The following is a 17,533-nucleotide window of genomic DNA, read 5'->3' as shown; positions in this document are numbered from 1 at the left end:
GGGAGGTAGCGAATGCTCAACATTCTTAGGACAAAGCAGTGAGCAGTCCTTCATTTCTTCTGCCTTCCAGGGTCACCATGTCACCCAGTTCTCCTCAAATGAGTGTGGAAGCAATGGTAACTCTATTAAAACTTTTGTTTTGTTTTTTCATATATTTTATTTTTGCCTCTTTTAATGATAAAGAGAAAATGTCTTCTCTGGGACTTGCTGCACAAATGTTGTGGAAGAGATAGGAAGTATAATAGACCAGGAGATTTGTAGCCATAAACACATGGGTCCTTTTGTTTCTCCTCTTCTCTGACCATTAGCAATATTACCTTGGGCAAGTTAGTCAAATCAATTATAGTCAAATCAATTAGAAATCCATAACTTGGGTCAACCCCAACCATATGTATGGGGTACTGCTTCCCACATTTGTTGTGGGCTTTACCCATGAAAAGATGGGATGTCTGAATGCCATCCCCAACCAGGCTGAGCCCCACCTTTTATCATCTTTTAACACAGGTGACTTCATTTCACCTCAGGCAGTTTTTCTGATGCATATACCTTCTTTTCCCTTTGATTGTAGTAGTAAATCAGAAAGTTCCCTTTATTGCAGCAAATAAAGTTAATAACAGTGTTGGAGATAGTTTTAAATAAATAAAAACTACCGAAGAATCTGTGTCAAACTTCATAGCTTTAGATAGTGCCTAGAATATACCTGCAGGGGCCCTACAAAGTTCCTGACTGAGTATTGTTTCCTGCAGACATACAGCATTTCAGTTGTATTATCACACAAATTGGCTGGTCCAGAAAGCTAACCAAATATTTTAACAAAGTTTTTATGGGAAAATGCATTCTAGTTTATTTATAATGGATACATAGTTTATTCATATTGGGGAACTGTCCAAACAAGTTTTTCCCTAATTATTTTTTAACTAGTGGCTTGGTGCATGAAATTTGTGCACAGGGGTGGGGAGGTTGTCCCTCAGCTAGGCCTGCACCTTCTCAAATCTGGGACCCCACAGGGATCGGGACTAAACCGGCAATCGGACATCCCACTCACAATCCAGGACCACTAGCTCCTAACCTCTCACCTGCCTGCCTGCCTGCCTGATCGCCCCTTACCACTCTGCCTGCCGGCCTTCTCGCCCCCAACTGCCCCCCTGCCAGCCTGCTTGCCCCCAACTGCCCCCCCTGACAGCCTGATCGCCCCCAAATGCCCTTCCCGTCGGCCTGCTCACCGCCAGCTTTCCCCCTCTGCTGGCCTGCTCATCTCCAACTGCCCCCCCTGATGGCCTGATTGCCCCCAACTGCCCCCCCTTGCAGGCCTGCTTGCCCCCAACTGCCCTCCCCTCCTGGCATGATCGCCCCTACCCGCCTCTGCCTTGGCCCCGCTACCATGGCTTTGTCCAGAAGTATGTCTGGAAGGTCTCCCAGAATGTCTTCTGGTCTAATTATATTACCCTTTTATTAGTATAGACTAGGGGCCCAGTGCACGAATTTGTGCACCTTGAAAGGAACTGTGGGCCGCAAGGCTATGGTGGGCACAGGGGTTGGTCTTGGCCCATACTCCATGCCCCTCCTGCCGCGGTCCCCAGTCCCCTCTCTGCCAGCAGCCCTGCTCCTGCTGCCACTGCTCCCACGTGCTGACTATTGCTCCTCAGGAGCAAGGGGAGATGGAGAAGCCCTCAGGGGCAATTGGGGCTGGCAGCTGCCAACTTGCACTCGCTGACAGTGCTGAGCAATTGGGGCCAGTGCCCAGCACCGGCAGTACGTGCAAGCAGCGGCTCTGGCGCCAGCAGCAGGTGCGAGCGGGGCAGGCTCTGGCAGCAGGTGCGAGTGTCAGGCGGGACCGTGGTGCGCAGGAACAAAGAATTTTCAGTAACCAGCAGAGGCTTGCCCAGGTGACAGCGACCGGCGCCCCCACTCACCTGCTCCACCATTCCGCCAGGGCCGACACCCGCCATATTCCGCGCTCTGCCACCTGCTGCCGATGCCTACCATGTTCCGCGTGCGCCCCCTGGTGGTCAGCGCACGTCATAGCAACCGGTTGTTTGATTATTCCACTGTTCGGTCTATTTGCATATTAGCCTTTTATTATGTAGGACTAGATGCCCGGTGCATGAAAATTCATGCACTGGGGGCGGGGGGTGTCTCTCAGCTTGGCCTGCCCCTCTCACAGTCCGGGAGCCCTCAGGGGCAGGAGGTGACCCGGCAATCAGGAGAAGGCGAGGCCCCATCACACCTCTGTTGCTGCCACTGCTGGCAGCGCAAGCCTCGGCCGGCCCTGGTTACCTGAGAGAGGCTGATCAGGGTTGGGGCTGGCTTGGGGGAGGGGCCGTGCGAGGTTGGCCGGCAGGCCCCACCCCTCCATCAGGCCGGCAGTGGGCGTCATAGTGACCGGTTCTGGTCATTATGGCGTTCTGGTCGCTGGCTTTTTATATATATAGATTTCATAGCATAAAGTAGAATTTTTAGATCAGCAGGTATGCATTATTTTTAAGACTCTATCATGTTATTAAATTGTCGTCTAGAAATGTTATATCAGTTTCCGGCCCCATTAGTAGAGAAAATAATATCCATTTCTCTACTCCCTCACAGATGACAAAAAAAAAAAGTCTCATTGTTGAGTTAATTTGTATTTCTTACAATAATAATGCATTTGAACATTTTTAATATGGATATAGTTTGTCATTTTGTCTTTAGTTTTTAGTGTTTTTCTGCATTGTATAAAAAGTTTTTTTTTTAATTTTTGTATTCAAAACTATCAACCATTTTATAAAAAAAATTTCTCCCCCAATTTTGAAAATTTATTTCAGAGCTGTCCCTTTCCAATGATCACATACATAGAATAACTTGATTTTTAGAATTTAGTGGGGTGACTATCTCTCAAATTTCTTCCTTTTTCCTACCAGGAAAGCAATAGAAGAACTGCTTAAAGAGGCAAAACGTGGGAAAACAAGAGCAGAAACAATGGGACCTATGGGTTGGTGAGTACTTGAGTAATCTTCCTTAAAACTTAAAATACATATTAAAGAAAAAAGTCTTCTTTAGCATATAGAAGGATTGTAAAACCCTAAATGTAGAGGAAATCACTCAAGGCAAATGGTAGAGAAGAATACCACTGAAGACTGAAGCTGAGAAACTCTAATAACTTGAAGAAATGGGCAGAGGGATGTATATGGAGAATGTCTGTCATGGTTTTATCATCCCTTTGGTTCCCAAATCCCCGAGAGATATATACATACTAGTACTACTGTGCCTACAGGCACCTGTGTGAGAGTAATGTTATATCAGTGTTTATTGTTTAATAATTTTGTTTTAATTATAGTTATTAGTAAATTAAATTTTACTTTAAAAATTTCTAATTGTATGCATTTTGATTATGTGACAAATTCAGCCATATAGAACTTAAGTTTACCTTTGCAGTTTCTGTATAAAATAGAACTGGTTAGCCCTAGCCAGTTTAGCTCAGTGGATAGAGTGTCAGCTACAGACTAAAGGGTCCCAGGTTCGATTCCAGTCAAGGGCACGTACCTCAGTTGCCTGCTCCTCCCTGGCCCGGGCCCTGGTCGGGGCTTGTGATGTTTCTCTCACATAAATATGAGAGATGTTTCTCTCTGTCTTTCCCTCTCTCTCCCACTCTCTTTAAAAATCCGTGGAAAAATAACCTCGGGTGAGGATTGAAAAAAAAAAAAGAAAAAAATACCCATGGGAGAGGATTAAAGAAAAAAAAGAAGAAAAAGTAAAATAGAGCTGGTTAAAAGTTAGTAATATAAATAAAGGAAAAAATTAGCCCTAAGAATAAACTCTACTCTTTTAAGCATTTCTTTAGCAATAGCTTTCCCATTAAATAAATATGCTGATTTTAGATCTTTTATCTACAATTTAAAATTTATTATGATGGAGTATTGTGAGCCATTAAAAGTAAAATATAAAAATAAAATTCCTGTCAAGATGGCAGAATAGGTATAGGCTGTGCTCACCTCCTCCCACACACATCATAATTACAACTAAAATATAGAACATCCATCATTAAGAACTGCCTGAAGATTAGCTGAACAGAAGTCTAAAAACTAAGGATATACAGAAGAAGCCATGTGGAAACTGGTAGAAGGGATTGACACATGAAACAGGCAGGCCCCACAACCGTGGTGTGGCCATTAAGAAACAGGAGGAATATCTTTACTGTGGAGATCCCCCCTGAGGAGTAAGGGGTCCCAGCCCCACAACAGGCTCCTCCATCCCAGGGTTTTAGTTTGGGGAAGCAAAGTCCCCATAACTTCTTGCTCTGAAAACCATCAGGGATTGTGGCTGAGTGAGATAGAGGGCTGCGGGAGTCCCAGGTGTTCCTCTAAAGCAGGGGTAGAGAATGTCCAGCCCCCAGGCCGTATAAGACTGCGAAATCATTTGGTCTGGCCCTGCCAAGGCATTAGGAGTGAGTTAATTAAATGTTTGACCAAATATAGCAGGCTAATTTTCAAGTTGATAATTTTGTATGGCCCAAAAATTATGTTATAAATATCCAAATGGCCCTTGGCAGAAAAAAAGCTTCTCCATCCCTTCTCTAAAGGGCCTGCATGGACTTACTCAGTGACAGACTCACTTACTCTAAGCTCCAGCAGTTAGAAAAGTGCCAGGGACTTACGGGGAAGAATTAAATTATCTGGCTTCAGAGCAAGGGCTGGAGGGATAGCTTTCTCTCAGATAGAATTGCAGGCAGACACATTTTCCTTTGTTGAGACCTCCCCCCACAGAGCCTGCTGGCGCAGGTGGGCTCTAAAACAGTCTCCATCAGCCTGGCTAACACGTTCACTTGGTGATTCCATAAGACCCTGCCCCACCCAACTTGCAGGCTCCCCCAAAAGGCTTCCAGTGGCTTTTCCAGACAAATGGCTAGTCTCAGGTCACTCTGAGGACTTTTCCTAAAATGTCTCAAAGGTTCACAAACCCCAGACAAGCAACAGCTGGCCTCAGCCATAAGCTGCCCAATAATAGGCAGTAATGGAAGCTGGCCTTGGTTCCAAGCTTAGCCTCGCTAGGCACCTCCAAGCCCAGTAAGTGGCAACCTTCTGCAGATCACTTTGTAGTTCATGTCAGATGACCCAAGACCAGGCACAGGCAGCAGCTGACCTTGGCCTACACTAGAGCCCCTCCCTAGAGGACCCAGAACTAACACACCTGGTGGTCAGGTTCAGATCACACCAGAGCATCATCCAACCACCTTCACAAACCACACACCCAGAGGGCAGACTTAGCAGGTGCCAGAGCCCCACTTAAGTGACTCCTGCTCCATGGGGTCAGCCTTTGCATAACAGCTCCTCCACTGTAATCATGGTCATTCCTCCAATCAGCCTGAGGGTCAGTCCCTCTCATTGATGTGCTAACAGGAATCAAGGCTCAACTACAGCGGGAAGGGACAACTGCAGCACACTGCTCAGGTGACCAGGGAGATTGTACCACCAGGCCCCACCGGGCACCTACTACATAAGACCAGGAGATATAGCAGATCTACTTTATATAGAGAAACAAACAAACAGAGTCAGTCAAAATGAGGAAACAAACATGTCTCAAATGAAAGAATAGAACAAAACTCAAGAAAAAGAATTCAGCAAAATGGAGACAAGGAATCTACCTTGCAGAGCTCAAAACACTAATTATAAGGATGCTCAGTGAACTTAGGGAAGAGTAGATGAACTCAGTGAGAACTCTAATAAAGAGATGGAAAACAGCCCAGCCTGTGTTGCTCAGTGGCTGAGCATTGACCTATGAGCCAGGAGGTCATGGTTCAATTCTTGATCAGGAAGCAAAGTCCCCATAACTTCTGGCTCTGAAAACATGCCCTCAATCCCCAGTAGAGGGCATGCAGGAAGCAGCCGATCGATGATTCTCTCTCATCATTCATTTTTCTCTCTCTCTCCCTCTCCCTTCCTCTCTGATATCAATTTTTAAACATTTTTTTTAAAACATAGAGAACATAAAAATGAAGATAGAAAACTTAAGAAAGAACCAGTCAGAAATGAAGAATACACTAACTGAAATGAAGAATACATTACAGGGAATAGTAGAGTAGATGAAGAAGAGAATCAAATCAGCAATTTGAAAGATAAGGAAGCAGAAAGCACCCAATCAGAACAGGCAAAGGAAAAAATATTTTTAAAAAATGAGGGTAGCCCTAGCCAGTTTGGCTCAGTGAATAGAGCGTCAGCCTGCAGACTGAAGTGTCCTGGGTTCATTTCCAGTCAAGGGCATGAACTTCCGTTGTAGGCTCCTCTCCAGCCCGGGCCCTGTTTGGGGTGCATCCAGGAGGCAACCAATTGATGTATTTCTCTCACATTGATGTTTCTCTCTGTCTTTCCCTCTCTCTTCCACTTTTTCTAAAAATCAATGGAAAAATATCCTTGGATGAGGATTAAAAAAATAAAAATGAGGATAGTTTAAGGGGCTTCTGGAACAACATCAAGCATGCCAACATCAACATCATAAGAGTAACAAAAGGAGAAGAGAACAAGGGATTGAAAAGTCTTTAAAGAAATAATGACAGCCGAAACCGGTTTGGCTCAGTGGATAGAGCGTCAGCCTGTGGACTGAAAGGTCCCAGGTTCGATTCCGGTCAAGGGCATGTACCTTGGTTGCAGGCACATCCCCAGTAGGGGATGTGCAGGAGGCGGCTAATCGATGTGTCTCTTTCATCGATGTTTCTGACTCTCTATCCCTCTCCCTTCCTCTCTGTAAAAAATCAATAAAATATATTTAAAAAAAAAAAAAAAGAAATAATGACAGCCCTAGCCAGTTTGGCCAAGTGGATAGAGCCTCGGCCTGCAGACCGAAGGGTCCTGGGTTCAATTCTGGTCAAGTGCATGTACCTCAGTTGTAGGCTCCTCCCCAGCTCGGGCCCTGGGCTCATGCAGGAGGCAACCAATATGGAAAAATATCCTCAGGTGAGGATTAAAAAAAAATAATGACAGAAAACTTCCCTAACCTGGCAAAGGAAATAAGACATACAAATACAGGAAGCACAAAAGTCCCAAATAAGACAAACCCAAAGAGTCTCATACCAAGATGTATCATAATTAAAATGTCAAAGGTTAGAGACAAAGAGAATCTTAAAAGTAGCAAGAGATAAGCAGTTAGTACAAGAGAGCTTCCTTAAGACTATCAGCTGACGTTTGAATAGAAAATTTGCAGACCAGAAGGGAAGTGTCATGAAATATTCAAAGTGAAGAAAAGAAAGGACCTATAACCAAGATTACTCTACCCAGCAAAGTATCATTTATCATTTAAGGAGAGATAAGGAGCTTCCCAGGTAAGAAGAAGCAAAAGGAATTCATCACCACCAAACCAGTATTACAAGAAATGCTAAAGAGACTTCTTTAAAGAAAAAGAAGAAAAAAAAATAAGATAAAAAATATTAATAATAAAATGGTAATGACTAGTTAATGTAATTCTTAACTCAATAAGGAGTCAATCTAAAAATGGACAAAGCATTTTAGTAAACATTTCATCAAAAATGATATATGATTTTCCAATAAGCATATGAAAAGATGCTCAAATCATTAGTTATTAGGATAAAGCAAATTAAAGTGACAGCTACCAGAACACATGCACTAGGATGGCTTAAATAAAAAAAAGTCCAGTACTAAATAAAGGTGAAGATGTGGAACAACTAGTTGGTGGAAATGTGAAATCATATAGCCACTTTGAAAAACAGTTGGCAGTTTCTTACATACATACATAATTCTTCTAACCAAGTTCCAGAGAATTGGAAATTTAAGCCCACACAAAAATCTGTACTGAAATGTTCCTAGCAGATTTATTCATGATAGCTCAAAACTGGGAATAATCCAAATATCCATTAGTTGATAATGGATAAACAAATTTTGGTTATAACCATACATTGAATACTAGTCAGTAGTAAAAAGGAAAAGAACTACTGATGCTCACTGCATAGATATAATCTCAAAAGCATTGTGTTAAGTGAAAGAAGCCAGAAAAAACATCACACAGATTCCATTCATATGACATTTTAGAAAAGCTAGAACAGATCATTGTTTGCCAGGAGGTGGGGGTAAAAGGGAGGGATCTACTACAGAACTTTTACAAATTATAGAAATGTTCTATATCTTGGTAATTACATGACTTCATACATTTGTCAAAACTTGTAACCCTATTTATTAAAAGGATAAATTTTATTCTGTATAAATTGTACCTCTGAACCTGGTTAAAAAGAAAATAATGTCATCATTTTACCATCCCTAAAGATAGTCTGAATCTAGGTAAAGGTCATCAGTGGCTGTTAAATTTATCAGATGAAAAATTGATAGGGAATTTCCTGATGACTGCATCAGGCTGAAAACACCTAAAATTGAGCAGTCTTTGCACCACAACAGGAAGAGCATACCATGACTTAAAACATCCTTGTCAAAAACTTGAACTCAAATATGATCAAGTCTCCAGTTAGAACTACTAGTTTGCAGGAAATACATAGGACAGAGAAACATGTTACATGACATGATAGGGATAAAATAACAAAAACCTAAAATGTGGGGAATTCTACGGAACAAACAACCTAGTTTTTTTTCTGTTGTTTTTTTTTAAATAAATCTATTGTTCAGATTATTACAATTGTTCCTCTTCTCCCCCCCCGCCCCCGCATAGCTCCCCTCCACCCTGTTCCCACCCCACTCCATGCCCTTACCCGCCTCCCCTACTGTCCTCATCCATAGGTGTATGATTTTTGTCCAATCTCTTCCCGCACCCCCCACACCCCTTTCCCCCCGAGGATTGTCAGTCCACTCCCTTTCTATGCCCCTGATTCTATTATATACACCAGTTTATTCTGTTCATCAGATTTTTTTATTCACTTGATTTTTAGATTCACTTGTTGATAGATATGTATTTGTTGTTCATAATTGTTATCTTTACTTTTTCTTCTTCTTCCTCTTCCTAAAGAATACCTTTCAGCATTTCATATAATACTGGTTTGGTGGTGATGAACTCCTTTAGTTTTTTCTTATCTGTGAAGCTCCTTATCTGACCTTCAATTCTGAATAATAGCTTTGCTGGGTAGAGTAATCTTGGTTGTAGGTTCTTGCTGTTCATCACTTTAAATATTTCTTGCCACTCCCATCTGGCCTGCATAGTTTCTGTTGAGAAATCACCTGACAATCGTATGGGTACTCCCTTGTAGGTAACTTAACTGTTTTTCTCTTGCTGCTTTTAATATTCTCTCTTTGTCTTTTGCCCTTGGCATTTTAATGATGATGTGTCTTTGTGTGGTCCTCTTTGGATTCCTTTTGTTTGGGGTTCTCTGCGCTTACTGGACTTATAAGTCTATTTCTTTCACCAGGTGGAGGAAGTTATCTGTCATTATTTCTTTTTTTTTTTTTTTTAATATATTTTATTGATTTTTCACAGAGAGGATTGGAGAGGGATAGAGAGTTAGAAACATCTATGAGAGAGAAACATCGATCAGCTGCCTCTTGCACTCCCCCTACTGGGGATGTGCCCGCAACCAAGGTACATGCCCTTGACCGGAATCGAACCTGGGACCCTTGAGTCCGCAGGCCGACGCTCTATCCATTGAGCCAAACCGGTTTCGGCTGTCATTATTTCTTCAAATAGGTTTTCAGTATCTTGCTCTCTCTCTTCTTCTGGCACCCCCATAATTCAGATGTTGGTATGCTTGAAGTTGTCCCAGAGGCTCCTTACACTGTCTTCATATTTTTGGATTCTTTTTGCTTTTTGCTTTTCAGGTTGTGTGTTTTTTGCTTCTTTGTATTTCAAATCTTTGACTTGATTCTTGCGATCCTCTAGTCTGCTGTTGGATCTCTGTATATTATTTTTTATTTCAGTCAGTGTACGCTTAATTTCTAGTTGGTCCTTTTTCATATCCTCGAGGGTCTCACTAAATTTATCGGCCTTTTCTAGAAAATTCTTGAAAAACCTTATAACCATCATTTTGAACTCTATATTCTCCATTTCTTTCATTTGTGACCTGTTTCTTTGTCTCCGCATTTTGGCTGCTTCCCTGAGTTGATAGAGTAGCTTTGTGTGCTAGGTGTCCTATAGGGCCCAGTGGCTCAGCCTCCCCAGTTACCTGAGGTGGACACTCTTGGTGCACCCCTTTGTGGGCTGTGTGCACAGTCTTGTTGTAGTTAAGCCTTGATTGTTGTTGGTATCACTGGGAGGAATTGACCTCCAGGCCAGTTGGCTGTGAGGATCAGCTGTGTCTACGCTGGGAGAACTTCTGTGCTGGAGACACCCTTATGAGGCAAGACATGCTTCAGTGGGGCTTTGGTGCTCACTGAGTCTGCCCCCTGAGTGTGTCCCTTATGGATCTGAGGAGTTGTAATCTAGATGGTCCCACTCTGACCACTGGGTACACTGGCTCTTGGATCTCTAAGGAGGTGCTAATTTAGCCTCTGCCTGAGGCCACCCAGCAGGAGCTAGGAGAGATCTGCAGATTCCTCTTTGTTTGGGTTTTGGAAGTGCCCAGATGAGGCCCAGCTGTGAAGCAATGCAAGCTGCTGTGGGGCCTTGGACCTTCTTTTGGATGTTCTGGGTCTCTCTGACTCAGCTGCAGTCATTAGGTAATTTTAGATTTCAAAGGACCAGGCCATTCATATGCAAAAGCCTCTGCGCACAGCTTCGTGGGGCGGGGTCTCAGGGAGGAGCAAACAGCAATGGCTTCCCGTCAGCCCTGCCCTAAGAGGTCCCTGGGTCTTAGTGTCCCATGGTAATCACTGCAAGCACCTCTGAGAGAAAGCCCCCTTGAGTACCGCCCGCTGCCAGGCAGTTTCTCCCCGTATGAGCCTGGGTCCCCAGAGTCTTGCCTGGAACTGAAGTTCAGAGCATTCGGGAGCTTGTGTCTCCCTCCTGCTTGAAAAAGACGGCCTCGCACTAAGTTGCCAGCCCTTTCCGCGCGTGCGCGCACCCGCCTCCGTAACTCTGCACTTCCACAGCTCCTCTGAGTCTCGGTGTGCTTTTCTCTTTCCTTCTAGTTGTAGAATTTCCACTTAGCCAGCCTTCCTGTGGTTCTGGATGATGTTTGTTGTGTCTTTTAATTGTAGTTTTGAAATGGTTGTGCGAGGCAGCAAGTTCAGGTGTTTACCTATGCCTCCATCTTGGTTTCTCCTCACAACCTAGTTTCTTTAACAACTGGATTGCAAGGAGAAAAGGAGGAATAGGAGTATCCTATGAATTAATAGATTTGAGACACATCACGTAAAACATGTAGCCTGTTAGAATCCTTATCCAAACTAACAAGTGGGGTATTTGATGATATTAAGGAATTAATGTCGTTTTTTAATATGTGAAAATTGTATTGCTGTTACTTTATTTTTAAAAAGCTATTATTTTTTAGAAATTCACCCTGATGTATTTATAGATGAAGTGATATAATAAAATGAAATAATACAGTGTGAGTCTATCTGTATATAACACAGATTCAATAAAATACCTACCTCCTGGAAGGACAGTTGTAAAACGTCGGTGAGAATATATGTCTGAAAACACTCGGCATGGTTTCTGACATGGAACAATCAGTGAATGTTAGTTAAATCAGCTCTTCTTTCTAGTCGTCTGTCCTTTACTGAGATAAACTGCCTCTGCTGATGGGAATCACATTAGTACAAACTTTATTAGGCTGCTTTGGTTTTTGGTTAAGGCAGGACCTTCATCATTGGTCCAATCTAAAGAATTAGCATACAGTAAAATCATAAATTCAGATGACTTGACAAGTGAATAAGAAAATATCAGTCAGAGTTCTTGCTACATGAGGGGTGCCTAGTTTTTCTAGGCAGCTAGAAGCCATTCATTCTGACCACCCTAGTGCCACTTATTGGCTCAGTAGAACTTTCTGGTAGTACAATTACTAGTTTATCAATGTCAGCTGTGTGCCCCCTTCGGAGAGTTACCACATGTACAAGCCATCTTGAGATTTATGAAAGTGTTGATGTACTCTTTGGGTAACATTTCAGTTAGGTTGGAGTTCTCAAAATTATGGAGGACCCAGGTTCCTTTCAGTTTTCAAATCTCCCAACTATAGGGTGTCATTCTTTTCCACATGATCTATAGTAACAACTATTAAAATCTACATTTTCGTTAGCAGAAAGGAAGCAGAAAAGAAGGAAAGCAAACCTTTCCCTTTAAGGACACGTCCTAGAAGTTGTGTATACCATTTCTACATTATACTCCATTAGTTCCATGTCTACCTAGCTTCAAGGCAAAAAAAATTAGGGTTTTTTTTTTCCCCCCCAGGCAGTCATGTGCCAGATAAATATCCGGGTGCTTTACTACTGAAGAACAAAAGAATGGATATTGGGGGGAGAGGGGGCCAACTAGCAGTCAATTCCCATGAAGGAGGGAGAAACATGCTGGAAAGGAAGTAAAAGATGGCAGGAAAAGTAAGATATTCCAAAGTTATAAGATAAGTTCTGGGAAAACAGGATATGAAACTTACATTTTACTATTAGTCTACATTGTTAATTTTCTCAATTGTCTTATAACAATGGTCCTCAAACTTTTTGGTTTTAGGAAACTTTACTATCTTAAAATTTATTGAGGACCCCAAAGAACTTTTTTATATGGGTTATATTCTTCTATATAATAAAGAGGGGATATGCTAATTGACCACACCCTCAAAGATGGTGGCTCCCACAGCCAATAAGGAGGGAATATGCTAATTGACTGTCACGCCCTCAACTATGGCATCGCCCAGTCCCCTCAGCCCCACCGGAGCAGCAGGTGCCCAGCACGGCTGGGCCCGCCCCCAGGCAGGTCCGGCCACTCCATGCAACTGCCTCCAGAGTCCTCCAGTCCCCTCAGCCCCCAGCCACCCAGGACTGGCCCGTGGTGCAGGCAAGTTTTGGATGGCAGCTGCCCAGCCGACGCCCAAGGTGCAGGCAAACCTCAGATGGCAGCTGCCTAGCCACCCAGGACCGGCCCGAGGCACAAGTAAGCCGCCCAGGGCCACCCGAGGCTGAGGTAACCAGGGCCTGCTGAGGCTTGTGCTGCCAGCAGAGGCAGCAGCAGAGATGTGATGGGGGCATCGCCTTCCCCTGATCACCGGGTCGCCTCCCTCCCCTGAGGGCTCCCAGATGGTGAGAGGGGGCAGGCGGGGCTGAGGGACCCCCTCCTTCCAGTGCATGAATTTTCATGCACCAGGCCTCTAATCTATCTATATTTGCTGTGTTGTAAGTTAACATTGAGCAATTCTTACAGTATTTATTAATCCATTTTAAAATAGTAATAAACCCAACACATATTATTGTAAAGAATGTTTTATATATATATATATATATATATTTTATTGATATTTTACAGAGAGGAAGGGAGAGGGATAGAGAGTTAAAAACATCGATGAGAGAGAAACATCGATCAGCTGCATCCCACACACTCCCCACTGGGGATTTGCCTGCAACCAAGGTACATGCCCTTGACCGGAATCGAACCTGGGACCCTTCAGTCCGCAGGCCGACGCTCCATCCACTGAGCCAAACCGGTCAGGGCGAATGTTTTTATAAATATAACAAAACTAGTGGCCCGGTGCACGAAAGTTGTGCACATTAAAACGGAATTATTAGAAGAAATATTTTAATATTGCTATTTGCCCTTTCTCTATAATAGAAGTGTCAAAGATGAAAGAAAATTAGTAAAATGTATATAAAATCTCCCTCCTGTCAGAGTCTGAGACCCAGACCCGGCCAGCCCCACCCCAATTGGGTGAGACCCAGACCTGGCCAGCCCCACCCCCATCAAGCCCCTCGGGCCAGGGGGTGCAGCCTCAGGTCCCCCAGCCTGGCCCCAGGTGGAGGGGCGCAATCTCAGGTCCCCTGTCAAGCCCCGCTGGGTGGGGGATGCGGCCTGAGATCCCCCGGCCCGGCGCTGGGGCAGGGGGGTGCAGGCTGAGGTCCCCCGTCAAGCCCAACCCCCCCCCCACCCCCCCCCCTGCAGCCTCACAGCGTTGAACGGGGACACATGCAGGCAGTGTCAACAGGGATGCAGGCAGGCAGCTTCACCTCAGCGCTGGGCAGGGACGCACAAAGGCAGCGTGAAGTTAGCACTGGGGACGGGAGTCCCTGCCCCCATCCCCACCCACAGACTGGTCGTGACTGGGACACCGTAATGGACAAATTAGCATATTACCTCTTTATATGTATAGATATATAAATTGAGTAGAGTGGCATTGTTTAATGTTTTTGCAAACCTCTAATGTCTGGCTTATAAAAGATACATGGAACTTCATATCTGCTTCTGCAGTCAATCTGTTGTAATAGGTTATTTTGGTTGAAGTAGATAAAGAAAATCTGACCTCACACAAATATGTCTTTGGAAAAAGAAGAAGTATTACAATGGCCTTTTCAGAAAACTGTGATATTCTTTAATACTACATCAAAACTTTGCAAGTAATCTCAACAAGTGGTAGTTTCCTTCTTTCTCAAATTTTTTTTTTTACTGATTGATCTTAGGGAGGGGGAGAGAGGAGGAAGGGAGTGAGGGGGGAGGGAGGGAGGGAGGGAGGGAGGGAGGGAGGGAGATTTGTTGTTCCACTTACATATACATTTATTGGTTGATTCTTATAATGTGCCCTGGCCAGGGATTGAACCCGCAACCTTGCCATATCAAGACAACACTAACTAACTGAGATCCCCAGCCAGGGCAAGTGGTAGTTTCTTAACATTCTTTTTAATGATGTGAACTTTTCATATAAAACCCCTTGATCTACCTTGCACTTTGACTGGATCTTCTACTCATGCATGATTTTGTAATATCATAAATTGGTCAACTAGAAAATACTGGTTTACTGAGCTATGAAGATCTTTCAAATGTTGACACATTTCATTATATAATATTTTTTTAAAACACATTGGTAAATATCACCACTAATCTCACCAGAAAAGTCTTTTAAGTATTGGGAACCAATCAAGTTCAAAGTTTTCCAGAACTCTAATTATCTTTGACTTGAAAACACCAATTTTATAATTGGCAATGAACACTGAATTCTTAGTCCAGCATACCCTAAAGGATGTGAGCTATAAAAGGTGTGGCCCAAGGAAAACCATGACTTGTTTCTGCTTTCTGGTGCTGGGCCAAAGAACAGCTTCCCTTCGTGCTCATCCTGAGAGAACACCTGGTGTGTCTGTCTGTCTCTCTCTCTCTTCTCTCTCTCTCTCTCTCTCTCTCTCTCTCCCCCTCCTTCTGCCTCCCCCCTCTGTAAATAGAAATGTTCAAGCACTAATCCATTGGTTCCCAAACATATCTGCACAGTTCAAATCATCTGGGAAACTTTCAAAAATACATGTCCGTGTCCCACTCGCAAAGATTATTAGTTTGCGGTATGGCCTGAGCTTTGGAGTTTTAAAAAGATACCCAGGAGCCCTAGCTGGTTTTGCTCAGGGGATAGAGCTTAGGCCTGTGAACTAAAGGGTCCCGAGTTCAATTCCAATCAAGGGCACATGTCGGGGTTATATAATATAATGAATATTATATAATGAAATGTGTCAACATTTGAAAGATCTTCATAGCTCAAGCCCCAGTAGGGGGCGTGCAGGAGGCACCCGATCAATGATTCTCTCTCATCATTGATGTTTCTATCTCTCTCTCCCTTTCCCTTCCTCTCTAAAATCAATAAAAAATATATGTAGGTGAGTCTAAAGTGCACACAAATTTGAAAACCACTACACTGATCCCTATTTATTAAAAGGAATGATACCAACCTGCTCTGCAGAGTTCAGAGCGTCCCCATACGTCTCCCGGGCACACAGTCTGACTGCACTCGGGTAGCCAGGAGTCCACTCATAGGTGTTCCCAGCTCATCCCTGTCAAGTGGACTTCCTTGGTCAGATCTGTAAGAAGTAGACAATTTTATTTACTAGAAGGTCTATTTTTCTAAGCATCTAGAAGACTTATATTTGCTTTAAAATAGAACAGGAATAAGTGACATTACTTTTTCCTCTTGGATATTCCATAAAGTGATCTTAGTGAGGTAGTTGAGTCATTGCCAGAAAGAAATTGCTGAACTAAAGAAAATGCAAGTGCGATGCCATTTTTATTTTATAAAGAAAAAGACCATTTGATGCTCTATACTTTCTGAATGTATTTCAGCAAAAGAATCTCTTTAGAAGTGTCCTTTAGAGGAGACCTTGGAGAATCTAAAATATTGCCATTTGACTTGCACAAATTTCAGAAATGTGCCCAGCTTCATTGTCTACAATGCTGTTTTTCTGCTCATATTCACTTTAGCTTGTCTATACCCAGTATAATTTTTTAGTCGAATGCCTGTGGAATTTCAGCCTTATATGTGGAAAGGCTTATCTTTTGGTACAAAAAGTTCCAAAGATCTAATCTGACAGAAAATGATTCTCTAGTTTTCTTGACCCAGATGTTTTAAGGCAGGGGTAGGGAACCTTTTTTCTGCCAAGGGCCATTTGGATATTTATAACATTTGTGGGCCATACAAAATTATCAACTTAAAAATTATAGTATACAGGGAGCCCAGCGCGCGATTTGAAATTGTGTGGCGCCACCCACCCTGGAGTCGCTGTTCTGGCCCTGCCTGGCTCCCTGGGCCCTGCAGCAGCTGCGGCCTCTGCCAGTCTGGCTCTGCCTCCCTCTCCAGGCCTTGAAGCAGCTGCAGCCTGCTGATCAGGCCCTTCCCCAGCTCAGGCACGCGGAGGTCCCTGACACCCCGCCTCCCGACGCTGCGCACGCAACCTCCTCCTATCGGTCGACCCAGACCCGTTACAGCGTCCCCTTTAATTAGCATGTTTCTCTTTTATATATGTAGATATCTAGAGACAAAGAAGTGAAGTTCTAGTCCCATGAGAACTTCACTTTGTGTAAAGGGACGAGTGGCAGTATTTCAGAGCCTGACGCTCCCCGCCCCTGTTTTAAGAGGAATGACATTTTGGGCTTCTTTTCTGTTTTGGCATGGGGTCAACCTGGTAATAAGGGGAAACATCACTTACATTGTTCTTCTATTTTATCTTTATATATATATATATATTTTTTTTTTTTAATTAAATTTCAGAGAGGAAGGGAGAGGGAGAGATAGAAGCATCAATGATGAGAATCATTGATTGGCTGCCTCCTGCATGTCCCACAATGGGGATCAAGCCTGCAAGCTGGGCATGTGCCTCAACCAGGAATCGAACCATGACCTCCTGGTTCATAGGTTGACTCAACCACTGAGCCTCACCGGCCGATCTGTTCTCTTTTATGTCATCAGCTTTTGGTTATTAGAAAGCACATGATTTCTCCGGTCTTTATTTAGGCATGTGTTTTTTTACTCATTTGAATATTCACAGAGCACCAGTAGGTAGAGGTCAGGCACTCTCCTGGCCTTAAAGTTTTTAATCTAATCATGGAAAGGGACAAGTGAGCAGGTGAGCTCAATGCAGCAGTTAGAAAGAGAAAGGGCTCCAATTTCAGAGTGACACATGGATGAGGCTCTTGGCAGTATTTCAGGGCCACAGAGATCCAAAGCTTTTACTTCATAGTTTAGGAACCTGGGGCCAAAGATGTACGTAGGCCCTGGCTAGCCAACTGC

At 43.5% G+C, this 17,533-nt stretch overlaps 1 protein-coding gene across 2 annotated transcripts in view; it reads left to right on the top strand.

The window, feature by feature from the left end:
* The window catches only part of LOC103296766 (protein POLR1D), a 57,348-nt gene that overhangs the window by 31,402 nt on the left and 8,413 nt on the right, over window positions 1-17,533 (top strand). Inside the window, exons 2-3 of one of the 2 annotated variants that reach the window (XM_028128155.2) lie at window positions 71-116; window positions 2,898-2,972. In XM_028128155.2, the coding sequence (XP_027983956.1) occupies window positions 2,956-2,972 (17 nt within the window). In that variant the 5' untranslated portion in view covers window positions 71-116; window positions 2,898-2,955. The remainder of the gene's footprint in view (window positions 1-70; window positions 117-2,897; window positions 2,973-17,533) is intronic. The other variant, XM_028128154.2, reaches the window with a different exon arrangement.

Source organism: Eptesicus fuscus, chromosome 7, assembly GCF_027574615.1.
Source record: "Eptesicus fuscus isolate TK198812 chromosome 7, DD_ASM_mEF_20220401, whole genome shotgun sequence".
NCBI lineage: Eukaryota > Metazoa > Chordata > Mammalia > Chiroptera > Vespertilionidae > Eptesicus > Eptesicus fuscus.
This window is presented reverse-complemented; position numbering and strand designations above follow the sequence as displayed.